The following is a 16,101-nucleotide window of genomic DNA, read 5'->3' as shown; positions in this document are numbered from 1 at the left end:
CTGGGGACAGCATCTGTAGGCATTCAGAATGGTCCAGCGTTTGACAGGCCACTGTAGGTTGTCCTACAATACAGTCTCTACCAAAACTGGGCTGTCCCAAACCTCTGGTAATAAAATTGTTTACCTTTAGACCTAGAAAGTTGGGAAAGCACCAAATCTGCATGTGATGTGGGCCCAGACTGACTTCGAAGAGTTCAAGCAGAGAGACCTTAAAGTCCTTATGAGATTGTATAAAACGAAAAAACAGGGGCACCTGGGTGGCTCAGTGGGTTATAGCCTCTGCCTTCAGCTCAGGTCATGATCCCAGGGTCTTGGGATTGAGCCCCACATTGGCTCTCTGCTCAGTGGGGAGCCTGCTTCCCTTTCTCTCTCTCTCTGCCTGCCTCTCTGCCTACCTGTGATCTCTGTCAAATAAATAAATAAAATCTTTAAAACAAACAAAACGAAAAAACACATCAGCAGGGCCTATGGTGGTGGTTCCATGTGTGCTAAATGTGTTCATGACAGGATCAAGCGTGCTTTAATTATCGAGGGACAGAAAGTCATTGTCAAAGTGTTGAAAGCACAAGCGCAGAGTCAGAAAGCTAAATAAAAAAAAATAAAGCTTTTTTGAGTAATAAAAAAATCAAAAGGCTCTATAAAAAAGAAAGTACAGCTGAAAAAGGTTGACAGGTAAAAGCAGAAGAAAAGAAAGGTAGGGCACTAATACCCCCAGCTCACTTGGGGAAGGGATTAGCTGAACAACACTGTCTAAGGGTGATGGAGTAAGAACAAGGGATTTAAGTATTCAAAACTCCACAGGTAATACAGGCCTAAAAATAATTTAGTATAAAAAATTTGGAAGGGGTAGGATAAATGAGATAAACCCTCACTTTTCAATAGGTAAATTTAAACATATCTAACGCTGGAAAATAAACTAGCTAGAAAGAGTGGTCATTAGATGATGGCTGTGGTAGCTGGGGATGGGTACATGGGAGCTAATTGTACTACCCTGCTTTTATGCACGTTTTTAAGTTTTCATGACAAAAAGTGTGGGGGGTGGGGAGAAACCTATAGTAAGTGAATCGAGAAATCTTAGCTTTGGAATCAGGCCAGTAGCCACCATAAAAACTACAAACAAAAAAAGGGAAGGTGGTTTGTTGAGAATAAGACTTGGAATAAGGATTGGTGAAAGCAAGACGGAAGACTGTTGGCATTCCATGTTAAGTCTGTGACCATGTGCATAAATGAGAAAATGTTTTTAAAAATGAAAGAACTAAACTTAAAAAGACAGATGTTAACAAATATTGGCAAAGATGTAGAAAAGTTGGACCCCTCACATATTGCTGGTGTGATAGGGAAATGGTGCAGCCCCTTCAGAAAACAGTATGACAGTTTCTCAAAAGGTTAAAGGTATAGAGTTATGAATCAACCTAGCAAATTTAATCCTAGGTATCTACCCAAGAAAACTGAAAACTTACATCCGCACATAATACTCTACACCAATGTTCATCACAACATTATCCATAATAGCAAAAGAGTGGAAACAACCCAAAAGACAATCAACTGATCAAAGAATAAACAAAGTGTGGTATTCCTATGCAACAAAATACTACTTGTCAGTAAAAAGAAATGAAGTACCAATACATACTATAATACGGATGAGTCTTGCAAACACTAGGCTAAGTGAAAGATTTTATACACACACACACATAAATGATACATAATGGAATATTACTCAGCCATCAAAAAGAATGCAATCTTGCCATTTTCAACAAACAGATGAACATGGGGAGGGAAAAAAAGAGAGAAGCAACCCATAAGAGACTCTTAACTACAGAGAACAACCTGAGGGTTAATGGAGGGGCTGGGAGTGGGCCAGACGGGTGATGGGCATTAAGGAAGGCACTTGTGGTGGTGAGAACTGCACGTTTTAAGTGATGAATCACTAAACTGTATGTCTGGAACCAATATTACACTATATGTTAACTGGAATTTAAATAAAAATTTGGAGAAAAAATAGTAAGAGGTAAAAAGTAGAATACTGGTTGCCAGGGGCTTGGGGTGGATGGAAGAATAGGGAGCAACTCCTAATGGACACAGGGCTTCTTTTGGGAGAGAGGAAAATGTTCTCATCGTAGATAGTGGTGTAACTCTGTGGATATATGAAAATCCACTGAGTTGTATACTTGAGAAAGATGAATCTGATAATATATGAGTATACTTACAGTACATAATAAAGCTGTTATTTTTTTTAAATTAAGAGGGTAAACACTGACAGTGGCAAGATGTTGAAACTTGCCTTTTGAAGCCATGCTCTTTGCAAGAGTATGGATCTAGTAACAGTGAATGAGCGCTCGCGTTTCATCCTCGCTTACACGTATGTGACAAAAATTAATACTAGTACTAAAATTATACCAAAACATGTAACATCTTTTTAACCCTTTCAAAATAAGGGAACAAATCAAAAGCTTAAATTCTCACCCTGACCACAGCCAGTTTCACCCTGCCCACATAAAATACCAGCATGCCAAGGGCAGCAAGTAACTAAGAGAGTCATGGAGCCTTCTAAGGCCAAGCTGAGTACTTTAGTTTCCTTTCTTCTTTGATTGATACTCATTTGCATACAATGGCTAATGTGAGCTGTAGTCTGCCACAGGATATGAGTTGTGGGTTATATTTGTGTACTAGGCCAGGATGGTAAGAGGAAAGATTGTTGGGAAGGAAGATTTACAAAGGGCCATCGGAAGGACAGGCGGGCTCCAGGCAGGTCTGTCATAAGTTTAGTTTCGATGGTTAAGATGCAACTAACAGTTCTATTTACTTCCGGATGGGTGGTTCTGGGCTCTGCATGGAAACACCCAATAATAAGCCCCTGAATGCACCCAGAGAGCGAGAGTACATGAACCGAAGACACACATAAAAAGAATAAGTAAAGAAACGGGGATTAAGTGAAAACAGACAATCGTCATTTAAGCACATTCATTTAGGAAACTGGGCAGCAGCCAGTGTTTCAGGGGGAAGGGGACAGACATGTCTCTACCTGGCCTAGTGACACACAACAATGTCTGAACCACTCCCTCCCTGCCATCAGCCATCTACATCTTTTGCCGATGAATGTATTGTATCTCTGGCATGCATTAGTAGCTAAAAAACACTTACTGAATAAATGAACGAAGAAAATATGTTTCATTCAAATCTATGGTTGAATGTCTTTTATTGAGCATTCTTGGACCACAGTTGGGAATGCATGGGACGGGAAGGGGGGGGGGGGGACTCTTGTTGCTCCAGGTTGGTCCACACCAGTGACCCTCCCCCACGTTATCTTGGTGAGCCTCTCAGGGTGCCCAAATCATCTGAGAATGGGGAACTTCAGGGCAGAGGGCAGAGAGCACCTTTCTCACATAGGACAGTCCATCTGGCAAACAGCACACAAGGTGAGCCCCTCAGTCCCTACCAGCTTCCATGGAGAGCAAGGCACATACCTTCTCTGCTCCTGGAGTGGATTCCTGAATTCAATTCATCAGCTCCAGCTGGAGTTCCGCTTCCAGGTGGAGAACTAAACCCTAGTTCGCTGTCACGCCCAGCATTTTCTGAACTGGGTTTGCCCGGATTACTCATTTTCTCCTCAGCTCTCCACAGTGCAGTGCTTCTCATCCAGCCTTCCAGTTAGCTTCTCCTAGCTGCACTTTAGGCACTCAACCGTCTACTCCCTATTTCTTACTGGCCAGTGCTAAACCTAACACATGTTTTGTGGGCTGGCCACATACCTGGGTACCTGCTAGGCAACCTGAGTAAAGATAGCGAGGGAGCCAGCTGAGAAGACGGCACTGGGCTCCTCTGGCTCAGGACCATGTGAGCCTCCAGGGCCCAGGTATGCACATCACCATTGTCCCAGCCTCCATCTAGCTATTCCTTCACAGCCTTTCCACAAGATATTTCTCTACAACACAAATGATGTGAGGGACCCACTTCAAATCCCTCTGTGGCTTTCCATTCCCTATGGAAGAGTCTTTCAAAGTAGGGTCCTGGCCTATCACTTTCAGGCTCATCTGTCCCGATGGCCTTCTGCCCTAGGTCCAACATCCTACCTATGCCCCCAGCAAGCCAAATTCATGTTACTCCTGCTGCCCAGGATGCTTTACCCAATTTGCTGCAACATCTCCAAAATCACTTTCCCTGGGAAGAAGCCTCTTCTGACCTTGTGGTCAGGTAGATAAGTGCAAGATACTATCTTAGCTGCTTGGGAAGAACACTGGGTCTGGCCGCTCACCATTCCCACACGTGAACAGCCCTCAATGTGCTGCGTTGGCATTCTCATTTCCAGGGTCGCTTCTCCCTCCTGAGGGAGGCTGTGAGCATTGCAAAAACTTTCTACCCAGTACCGTGTGGGCACCTAGTACCGCGTAGGCACACAGTGAACACAGAAGACTCCAGTGACGGAGTGGCACAATTCGTGATGGAGTAGAAATCAAGGCCAACATAATATTTCTGTAATGACTCTGGTACTTTTAGGTTGGGTTGGGCAATATCCTCTCACTAAGATTAGCATCAACTCCGAGAAGTATTTTATGCAGTTGTAAAGTCCCAGTTAAATTCCTTTGTACCACTGGAGAAATAAAGCCTTTGATTAAAAACTAAAATTTCCCCAGCCATCTGAAAAGAGTGGGGGAGGGGAGCAGGTGTGGAAGAATGTGTGATCTGTCATATTCTTTAGTCAGAGCCATAAACGTGTTTGGGTAAGACAAAGTGATGTTCTGATAACGTTGATAAAAGTAACTTGAAGATTGGGTCACAGGAAGCCCAAGATAAATGCTGAGAGGAAACAGGTTCTTTTTGAAGTAGCCTCTTCATAATCATTTTCCCACACATTTGTTCAACTTCTGAAGGAGGACTGAAGACCTGATTTGCTTTGCAAATGAAACAGCCTAAGAGTGAGCAGCTACTGTTGTAACAAATGTGTTTAGAGGCTCCTCCAACACACTTTAAGTTTAGGCTGTGGCTTCAGGACAGTTCTGGCAAGCCCTGGCTAACTGTGGTCCCCTAGGCTGGTCCTGGGCTAAGTTTTTTGTTTTGTTTTGTTCTTGCACTTGTTTTTTTAAGAGAGCTTTCTCCAGGGTCTTCCTTGGGACAGACCGTGTCCTCAGCAGCATCCTGACCACACAGGTTTCCTGCAGGCGTGCCTTAGTGGTATGGCTTGGTGAAAGTGTCGGAGCTCCAAAACTCGGCTGGGGAGGATGGGCAGAAGATATGAAGGCAACACTATTTATTCTCTTGCTTAGGCCATGGCAGGCCTTTCATCTCGTTTTCATGTTCCACACACTGTAGGAGTGTGACCTAAGTTAGCAGTTGGGAAGAGGAAGAGAGCAAGCCTCAAAAGGGCCAGAGGAGTCTCCTATGCAAAAGCACATTTAAGTCCCCTGAGACTTGCTGACGAATCAAAACTTCTCAGTGTCTGCCGTGACTTTCTTAAGGCCACCCAGGACGGAGCCTGCTAATTAATAAACATCTGCTACAAGAATACATAATTAACAACAATTCAAGCAATGTTTTGTTTTGCAGATTAAGCTCATTCAAAATTTCTGGAAGAGATCACTGTATCTTAGCACTAAGAAATGTCTCCTTTACCTTTTAGTCAGATATATTTTACATACACACCTCTTTAAGTTTCTGTTCTCAAATACTATCTCAAATACTAAGTGAAAAGGACAACAAAATTTGGATAAAGATATTTTTGGTAAAATAAGTTGTTCTTGTTGTTTTTTAAGAGAGAAAGAATGCAGTGTGGGTGGGGGGCAGAAGGAGAAGGAAAGAGAATTTTAAGCTCTATGCCCAGCAGAGAGCCCGACACAGGGCACTATCACATGACCTTGAGATCATGACCTGAGCAAAAATCAAGAGTGGGACGCTTAAATGAATGAGCTACTCAGGCACCCCAAAAATAAATGCTGTAAATTAGAAGCACATTTTACTTTTTTAAAAAAGATTTTGTTTGAGAGAGCACTAGTAGAGAGAGAAAGAGATTGCAAGCACAAGTGGAAAGCAGAGGGAGAGGAAGAAGCAGACTCCCCACTGAGCAGGGAGCCCAGGACCCTGGGATCCCGACCTGAGTTGAAGGCTGACACTTAACCAACTGACCCACCCAGGTGCCCCAGAAGAAGCACAGTTTAAAACCTTTCTCCCAGGTTTGTGTTTCATAATAATTTGTTTCAAGACTCACAACATGAAATGCTTGGGGTGTTAAATGACACAGGGATCTCTCAGCTATACAAAATTCAGATACCTACTAATATCAGGATGGACATAAATACAAGACAGTTCAGGAAAGAAGCAGACCACCACTACAGGTATTAGGTAAAGATTTTTATTTCTAACTTAACCATGCTGCATGTATACATACAATATCAATATATACAACTTGAACAAATACAATTTATACATAAAATACAATGAAAGTGTGGCTTTTGAAATTAATGCAACAAACTTATTATAGGATTTACAAGTTTGGCCAGTATACAGTATTATAGTAATCCTACTGAAGTTATTAATGATTTAAATTAATCAAACTATAGTATAAGTTGAAAGGCACTAGGAAGATCTATGTTTTCTAGTAGCAATTAAGAACAAAGAATCACTAAAAAGAAAAACAAATGTATACATTAAGAAACTGGGCAGACACTGGCGTGCTTAAATGTAAACTCTACCCATTCCTTAATTCACAGCTCTGTAGGAAAGAGAGGGATTTCCCTTAATATAAGAGCTAAGGGGAAAGATATTTTTAAAAAGACTGAAAACAACAACAACCCAAAGTCCATAATCGTAACTTTTAAAAACATGTTACAGATAAAGTAGCACTGCCTCCCTCCCCCAAGGTAATCTTAAATTTCTTGCTGCAAAAAAGGTCCCCTTTTTCCAGAAAAAAGAAGACCTACCTTGGCAAATGGACTCTACTTGCCAGATAAACACAAGATGCAGGCCCCACCCCCATACCTTGATTAAGCTTTTATTTTAGAAGAATCTAAATAAGAATGGGGGGTACTACTATATTTTGATATTCTAATTATTAGTATATATAATTGAGGTTTTAAAACAAGGTTTATTAAAGAACATATCACAGTTCACATTCTACCAAGGCTCCTTTTAATAAATAAACTTACTTCTTTAAATTAAAGAGAAAATATGCACTCAACAACCTATTTATATGTGCACTCATTTAAAATTTGCCTATTTATTTCAAATAATGAGGTTTCTTTATCTTCATATCCTTTCGTTAAATTAACACTGAAGTTACAAAATATTTCATTTTATGGACAGAGACACAGTACACATGAAGAAACCACAGAATTGCTATGATTAAAGCTAAACGACTATCACTAAAGTCAGTATCCCATGTTTTCATATGGATATTCAAGCCTGACTTGAATATCTTGTTTTGGTATTTCATAAAATAAATATGTAAAATACATCAGGTATAATCAGTTCTACTGTAAATGTTTAAAAAAAAAAACAAACTAAAGCGGCCTGTTTTGTAAATTCCTCGAGGTTTTGACTTTTTACAGGTTTCTTTTTGTTACTGCAGCAGAAGTGGTACAGAAAAATAACTCTAACATACTGGCTTGAATGTCCTATGTTTTAAATAAGCTTAAAGCAAAAGTTACCCCTATCCCACAGCAAAGGAAATACAGTCAATGATATTTTAAGAGCGCTGTGTGGTGACAGATGGGAGCTACGCTTGTGGTGAGCACAGCATAACAGAGCAGGTGAATCACTATTTTGCCCACCTGAAACTAATTTAACACGATGTCAACTCAACTCAAATAAAAATAAAGTAATTCCTTTCCTATTAACTGGATGGTTAAAGGCTAGAAATAAGGACTTTTAAAAAGAAGCTGGCATCTGTTTTTTCTACTGGTAAAATTAAGATTTCTTTAGAGCAACTACTAATAGTTCAATGTGCCCTACAATTGCCAAGATATTCTGTGCACACAAAGTTTTATAAGACACAAATTTACCTCTAGTTTTCACAGTACTTAAACAATGCCCCAAGGAAGTCATAAACTTCTAACTATCTTACACATTACAAAGAAAATGCTGCCAGTTAAATGCAATTCTTACTACCTAGAAAATATTCACTATACGTAGGACATTTAGTACACCACCTTTGGGATGCACTTTAAATTTAGGGACCACCTCACAAGTATGCCACCTTTGCTTACCCGCCCTCTGTACACAGCTTTGTGACTACAAACCAAAATTTAACCAAAATTACTAAAATACTGTTCACTTAGTAAATACTTACTTCAAGTCTCAAACTTGCAACCAATGGACTTCAGGGCTGATTACATAATTTTAAAACCCATAAAAGATATAATATTAAGTGGTTTAGGAGTAGCTAAACTTACAAAAAATTTAACATTTTGTAAGCAGCTAATATGAGAACAATTCTATTACAACTTATTTACTATAAAATAAAAAAATTTCTTATTTTTAGACGAATATACTCTAACTGGGAGTTGTCAATAAAAGAAATTCAGGGAAAAATATTTCCTTTTTATAAAATATGAATAAAAACAAAACAAAGTGTTTTAAAGCCAAAGAATTAAAGGACATATATATTTTCTGCTTTGGTTGCATTTTGTGAAAAATGGAAACCTTTCTCAGTTGGGAGATACAAAGCAATTTCCAACACAATTTAAAACTCAGACACAAGAAAGCAAGCATCCATTAGTCACAATTCAAATTCAGTTTTAGAAAATATACACATATGGGCAAAGATCAGTGACCAATATTAGCTTAATTTTCTGCAATTCTGACTCCTATCTACATACAAATTCAATGCTTCAAGAAAACATAAAACCAGAACAAAAAAGGTGCATTTGATATGAAGAGGCAAAAAAGTTAAGAGGTCCAGAAGAAACATATTTCCAGCTTTTGTATTTTAAACATGTATACTTCTAAAGAGTGACTGTTGAATTATAAAATTTTCTAAAGATCAGTAAGAGGAGTTATCTTATACTTAAAACAAAATGAATATTAGTATAAAAATTAGAACATTTTTGAACAGGCCAGGCAGGTATTAGGATCGAATAATGTCTTAGATGTGCAGCCCACACATTCATATATGACAGCACGACACAGGACAATGAGATCTGCTACTTTCTGTATGCAAAACAGGGCTTACGTTTTTCTTCTATTTTAACTATCTAGTTACCTAATTATTACAGCAGTTGAATAAATCACTAGCAGATTTATGTATATATTTAAACTGCAACTCTCTGTAGTATGAGCTCCTCCCCCAACTTCCCGGCACAGTATAAACTGGAGTACAATATGACAATTTGAAGAATTACCTGTTGTACAATTTTAATATGACAATAATATGTATACTAAGATTTATTAGGCAATTCATTAGTTCCAGTCTTACTCCATGACTTACAGCTTCCGTTATTTGAAATTACAGAATAGTCTTCAGGGTTTTAAGTAAAGATTTTGTCCAGGCATAAGACTATCACTAATTTTTATTGTGACTTTAAGTCTGTAACATTTACTGAAGTAAAGAGTCAATTACAGTTTCAGGCTTTGCAGAACGCTTTCTGTTTGGAGGAGAGAAAAAGAAAACATGAATGCCTTCCTAGAAGACCGAATGCAAGCACTTTACATTAGGTAGCAGATAATACAGGGTGGCCATAAGGTCTAAAAACAGGCCAAAGTTTGCCATGTCTGACTATGTTAAGAGATCAATTAAAGCCCACCTTTTTAGGCCAGGGGAAGTAGCCTAAAATAGGAGCAGGAGCACGGCACTCCATACTCTCAACCAGAATGTAAGGGATTGAATGGATGAAAACTTCTAAAATTGGACTAGACAGGCCAAGCCAAGTGGGCTGCATGCTTGTCAGACCCAAATCCCTCGATTATCTGTTCTGGGGCATGCTGAAGGTCCAGATTCATTCAGTGAAGAAAAGAGACAGAAATCATCTGAAGTAACACCTTACAGATGATGTGCACATGAATGTTCTGTGTTCACTGGAATTTTGCTTGGCACACTGAACTGTGCTTTTCTAATGAGAATATCCCATTGAACATTATCAGGTAAAGTAACGCAATACCAATAAGCCTTATATTATGTATATTTACCTATGTTTAGGGCCATCTATTGTTTTTGTAATACAGAAGGCTAATTCTGGTATGCAGAGAATAAATGTGGCTCATCTAATGTAGGTGAATTTTTTAATGTTAAACCACAAAATAAATATTTTTAAGTGAGCATTCTGAATGCTTATCAAATTGTTTGTTTTAGGTCCTTGTGGTTAAAAAAGAGTGACTAAAAACTATGAAATGTCATGTAAATAATCTGGATTTCTGGCTCCTCCTTTGAAACAAGAAGATCCAGAAACAACAGGCCCTTTATTCCCCAAACTAACTAGGAACAGGGTAGCAGCCACTTACTTCAGACAGACCACTCTCCACTTTGCCCCAGTCCCAGCCACTGCCTATTTCTCTCTTACGCCAAGGCCAACTGCCTTACCGCTTATCATCACCCTTGCACTGTAATTTTTCTTGTTAACCACAGAATTAATAGAAAAATATCTCTATTAAAAAATGGAGGGAAAAATACCTAATAGAATTTCTATTTCTCTGATTTCTTCATTCACTAAATATTACACACCTGGCTTCCACTGACATATGAAAAGTTTTTAACAACTGGCACCTAAATGCTAAAAAAGGTAAAACCTTGTACACTTTTAAAATGCTGATTCCTCCGGAGTTCAACTATACCAAATTTATAAATGTTAGGTTATACCTATGATATGATGTAACACAAAAGTATTAAAACCATACAACTTCATCTTACATGTAACTCGGAAGTTTCTATACTCAAAGGCAGGGGGATAAATAAGCTTATTGTTTCCTATCATTCCAGGAGACCCAAGTATTACAATCAGTTTAAATAAGCATAATAGTACCTGATATAGGGAAGGGAGAGAAGAAATAAGCTCCAGCCCTGATTTCCCTGGGCTTGTTATGATACATAGAGACTACTCAACAGTCAAAATCAGCACTCAAAAGACAGGGAAAGATGGGCAGACAAATTTTCTTTAACTGATGACTGAGAAGGTCAAGGTTCTTGGGGCAATGTTTCTGATAGAAAAACAAGACAGCAAGTACAAGACCTTGGGAGTTGACCAGGCAAATCAATCAGCATCTCACTGGAAGAATTACTATTAAGAATTAAGGGATTAAGATAATAGATGACTTCTATTATCTAATACATTTGGTTATAACAAAGAAAATTAAAAATAAACTATTACTGAGGAGGGCTAAAGGAGTTGGAAGACTTAATTCTTTAGTTTTTACTTACTCAAATCATAACTACATAAGGACTCTAATATTTATTTAAATACATCTAAAATGTAGCAAATAGAGCTAAAATATTACATTAACTAAATCTCCTCTAAATGTGCTACTTTAAATATCCTGCTGCCTCAATTTCCTAGTGCTGAAAGACCATCCTTACCTTCGCCCTGTCTTTGGCCTTGCTTTCCCCTTTGAAGTCCGTACCTAAATTTCCTCTAAATGTGCTACTTTGAATATCCCGCTGCCTCCATTTCCTAGTGCTGAAAGGCCATCCTTACCTTCGCCCTGTCTTTGGCCTTGCTTTCCCCTTCGAAGTCCGTGGCCTCTCTAATTTCATCAAGGACTGCCGGAGGCTCTCCTCTGTGTAGGCAAGATACACATGGGAAAGGTCCACTTCAAAGGGCTAAGTAAAGGAACAAACACAAAACACTCTTATAGGACTGATTTAAACCAGGCGTGGCAGGAAGATGTAAAATACTGAACAAACTCCTAGAAAAAATCTGCAGAACAAAAGACCAAAGAAATGTCCAAGGATATCTTCTTCTAATGCCATTTGTCTCAAATGTATTCACCAAGGGGTGGTAAAGAAGAAACCCTGACACACTATAAACTCCTTTGTAGGAAACTGCTGCTGTTTTCCCTGCAGCTGCTGCTCTTACTGATGCAAGTCAAGGACTAGCTTGGAGAAGTACAGACCCATTCTGGTCTCTATTTCCCCCACAGCCTGGAGAGGTGGTGAAGAGTGCTCTGAAGAAGCCGCCATGCCCCTTGTGTCATACAAAGCATAAGCCTGCCCTCGTGACTGAGGGGAGCAGAAACGTCCTCTATCACCCCTCTGGGGCTTCTCTTCCCAGGAGATCTGCCTATTTTTCAGCAGAGCTGATTAATTTATATCCTACTGATAACACAATTTAGTGACCCACATTCCTAATAAAGGAACTGTAGTTATATTTAAAAAAAAAAAAAGCATTCTTACATCTTTCTCTTTTTTATCAGGAGCTGGAGTCTGCTTTCTCATGTTATTTCCTGTGTAGGCAACACATTTCTCAAAAAAGAAGAAAAAGGGGAGGAAGGAAAAATGTCTTAATTAGCAGTTATACTATAAATAAGGCAAATTATTTTGAGATATACTAATGTTACAGTCATAAAACGTGCTCAAAACTTGAAGGCTGGAAAAGAAAGGGATTTACAGGTCATACAGTCCTATGAAGCCCCAAACTATACCATTTCCCCTGAAAAGTTTGTGTGTTATAATATAGTTAATTAGGAAAACATCTTATGCACTCCTGTGGAGTCTCATCTGATTCATTCTCGGAACCATCTCTCTCCCCCTATAGCCCAGCATAGATCCAGTCTATAGGAAACAGTCCATAAGGATTTCAGGAAAGAATGAAGGTAATACTCACTAGCTGCCATTCTCCTATGTCTTCATTCCAGTGGACGTAGTTTTCAATCATTTCCTTTTAAGAGTCAAAGATGGTCTACTTTTAATGTTTAATAACATTTAAAATACTGGAAAATATTCACAAAACTAAAATCCTAAGTAAAAAAAGATGCCTCAAAACATTATATACGGCATTATAACTTTTTTTATACATTTAAAAATACAGACTTTGAAAGAATACATGTAAATGCTAGTAAACTATGTTCTTACACAAAAAGCAAGGAAAGAACATGGAGAACATGGGATTCAGGATGATGGTTACCTTGAGTTGGAAGAGGCAAAGGGATGGAAGAGAGAAGAGGGAAACCATTTGGTTAGAAGTAGGACACTGTCATGGTATTTGCTTTTGTTACTCATGACAAGTTCACTACAAAATAACCAAAACAAACATACAGACAAAAACTAACCAACTAAATAAAACCAGGTCACTCAAAGACCAATAAGGAGAACACACCATTAACCAATAATTAATTCTGTGCATCCAGAGGAAAAAAATATTAAGGCTTATTTTCAGAAAAAAATCTTTAAGCTATATAGAGTCTCAGTTTTTTGAAAAACCAGTATATTAAGGTTTACTAAAATGTACTAGAAAAATGGAAATTTTGAGTAAAGAAAAAGAAAGGCTGAGAAGGAAAGGCTGAGATTTTAAAGTTATACTAGAATTAAGAATCAGCATCCGGGGGTGCCTGGGTGGCTCAGTGGGTTAAAGCCTCTGCCTTCAGCTCAGGTCATGATCCCAGGGGTCCTGGGATCGAGCCCCACATCGGGCTCTCTGCTCCGCAGGGAGCCTGCTTCCTCCTCTCTCTCTGCCTGCCTCTCTGCCTACCTGTGATCTCTGTCTGTCAAATAAATAAATAAAATCTTTAAAAAAAAAAAAAAAGAATCAGCATCCATCTGGAGATGGATGGTAGTGACTGCAAAACACTGTGAATATACTTAATGTCACTGAACTGTATTCTTTTTTTTTTCCTCTTTCAAGATTTATTTATTTTGGAGAGAGAGAGGGAGATAGAGAAAAACAGAGGAGGGAAGGGCAGAGGGAGAAAAAGAATATCAAGCACACTCCCTGCTGAGCATAGAGCCAGACACAGGGCTCAATCTCACAACTCTGAGATCATGACCTGAGCTGAAATCAAGAGTCAGACGCTTAACTGACTGAGCCACCCAGGCACCCCTGAACCATATTCTTAAAAATAGTTTAAAAAGGCAAATTTTAGGGGGCTGGGCTGGGGGGGTAGGGGAGGTAAATTTTATACCATGTTTATTTTATCATATACACCACACCATAACCACATAGACGCACACACACACACTTGGTATCCATAAGCAGGGAGAAAAATTAGCAAAGGAGTTTTGTTTATTCTATTTATAGGATTAATTATATTGAATGTAAAAATAGGACCTATACCTTGATTCTGAATGCAATTACATAAATCTAGGTTCTTCCAAAGGGCTGAGAAATTCTTACTTATATACTCAGAGAATTATGTATTAAGTTAATAGCAGAAATGTGATAGCATTAGTTCAAGAAAAATTTTACTGTCAACAACTAAAATGTAAATACTTACCATCAATTAAATTAGAATTTACATTCCTTATTTCTCCACCCCAGTCAGTGATGTAATATCTAAAACAGAGAACTTCCCTCTTACCTGATAATCTTGAGGTATGAAGTTATCAATGATAAGCATCTGAAGTCGGAGCTCCCGGCTAAGTTGTCGAATATTCTCCAGTAAGCCTTCAATTTCCCTCTGATGCTCCTGTTGGAGATCAGCCATCTACCAGAAAACCAATGAAATATTAAGGGCAAACAAGATTTTAAATATAAGATAGTTCCAACTGATATAGGCACTGGCCTAAGAAACCCTGTAAGAGCTTACTCAGTTCCTTCACAAACAATAGACAGAATGACACTACCCATTACTGTCTATTCCCGTGTTTTTAAGGTTGGAAATACATACTATAGTTTAATAGCTAAAATTTTAGCTATAAAAATGTTTTTTCTTTAAGATTGTAAGCATACGTTAAGATCTCTTAAAGATTTTTAATCATACTTACTCAAAGAAAAAAAATTTTTTTTAAATTCCGAGCTACATTTATAGGTAATTTCTAGGAAACCAACCTCTGATTTGGCAGCCATCAGCATAGTCCAAACTTTCTTTAATTTCTTGGTTTTTCCCTGTGCTTCCTCTTGCAAGCTGGTATACTTTTCTTCAATATCCAAGCGTTCTTGCTACAACAAAAAAACAGACATCAGAATTTTCTTCATTAAATTGAAAATTTAATTATTTAACAAATGAGGGGCGCCTGGGTGGCTCAGTGGATTAAGGCCTCTGCCTTCGGCTCAGGTCGTGATCTCAGGGTCCTGGGATTGAGCCCAGCATTGGGCTCTCTGCTCAGCAGGGAGCCTGCTTCCCTTCCTTTCTCTCTGCCTCTACTCTGCCTACTTCTGATCTCTGTCAAATAAATAATATCTTAAAAAAAAATTCTATAACAAATGATAAAAATCTTGGGCAACTAATATTTTTTCAAAACAATTCACAGATCTGCTTTAAAATTTTACTAAGATTATAGATACAAGACAAATACTATATGATTTCATTTATATGTACAATCTAAAAAACCAAACAAATGAACAAAGAGATAAACAAAAAGCAGAAACAGACCCAGCACTATAGAAAACAAACTGATGCCTGGGTCTGGGGGGAGAAAGGAAAATGGGTGAAGGGGAGTGGGAGGTACAGAATAAGTTGTGGGAATGAAAGGTACGGCATAGGGAATACAGTCCATAATACTGTAATAGGATTATATGGTATCAGATGACAATTACACTTGTGGTGAGCACAGAATAACATATAGAGAAGTTTAATCACTCTACATCTGAAGTTGTACATCTGAAACTAGTCTAACACTGTGTGTCCACTATACTTAATTAAAGACGATGGATATAAAGCTTTTCACTAGAGGAGTTAAATACTTAAGGAAAAGTGTCAACCAAAACCAGAAAGTCACATTACCTCTTTTTCCTCAAGTTCTCTGCGAAGTTGCTCTGCTCTTTTCCTCCGTTCTTCCAGTTCCATATTCGATTCTTCAAGGAGTTTCTCTTGTTCCTCAGCTTTTGCCAACAAATCAACACCACCCACAATTACCTTCTTCTCCAGTGCAGATAATTTCTCTAGTAAAGACTGATGTTCTTGTCTGTTGATTAAAAATGAGAACCACCATCAATTATTCACTATTCTACCAATATCATTTCCCAAAACTTTTTTAGGTATTTGGATGCAAAATTTCAAAACTGAGATATAATTATGTAACAACTCTAT

The 16,101-nt window shown here is 38.4% G+C and overlaps 1 protein-coding gene and 1 pseudogene across 5 annotated transcripts in view; one reads left to right on the top strand and one right to left on the bottom strand.

The window, feature by feature from the left end:
- The first annotated feature begins 28 nt into the window (after nt 1-28).
- Nucleotides 29-592, top strand: LOC101686143 (annotated as a pseudogene).
- A 5,737-nt stretch (nt 593-6,329) lies between these two features.
- The window catches only part of KIF3A (kinesin family member 3A), a 58,502-nt gene continuing 48,730 nt past the window's right edge, over nt 6,330-16,101 (bottom strand). For 2 of the 5 annotated variants that reach the window (XM_013052514.2, XM_004745002.2), the window contains 7 exons: nt 15,796-15,976; nt 14,901-15,011; nt 14,431-14,556; nt 12,741-12,794; nt 12,311-12,379; nt 11,613-11,737; nt 6,330-9,572 (listed from right to left, as the gene is read on the bottom strand). In XM_013052514.2, the coding sequence (XP_012907968.1) occupies nt 9,524-9,572; nt 11,613-11,737; nt 12,311-12,379; nt 12,741-12,794; nt 14,431-14,556; nt 14,901-15,011; nt 15,796-15,976 (715 nt within the window). In that variant the 3' untranslated portion in view covers nt 6,330-9,523. Of the gene's footprint in view, nt 11,199-11,612; nt 11,738-12,310; nt 12,380-12,740; nt 12,795-14,430; nt 14,557-14,900; nt 15,012-15,795; nt 15,977-16,101 lie in introns of all 5 variants that reach the window. The other 3 variants (XM_045075521.1, XM_045075522.1, XM_045075520.1) reach the window with 2 other exon arrangements.

The sequence above is a fragment of the Mustela putorius genome, unplaced genomic scaffold (assembly GCF_011764305.1).
Source record: "Mustela putorius furo isolate JIRA1106 unplaced genomic scaffold, ASM1176430v1.1 tig00000145_pilon_pilon_pilon, whole genome shotgun sequence".
Lineage (NCBI taxonomy): Eukaryota > Metazoa > Chordata > Mammalia > Carnivora > Mustelidae > Mustela > Mustela putorius.
Note: the sequence above shows the minus strand (reverse complement) of the source record. Positions and strands in the feature narration are given on the sequence as shown.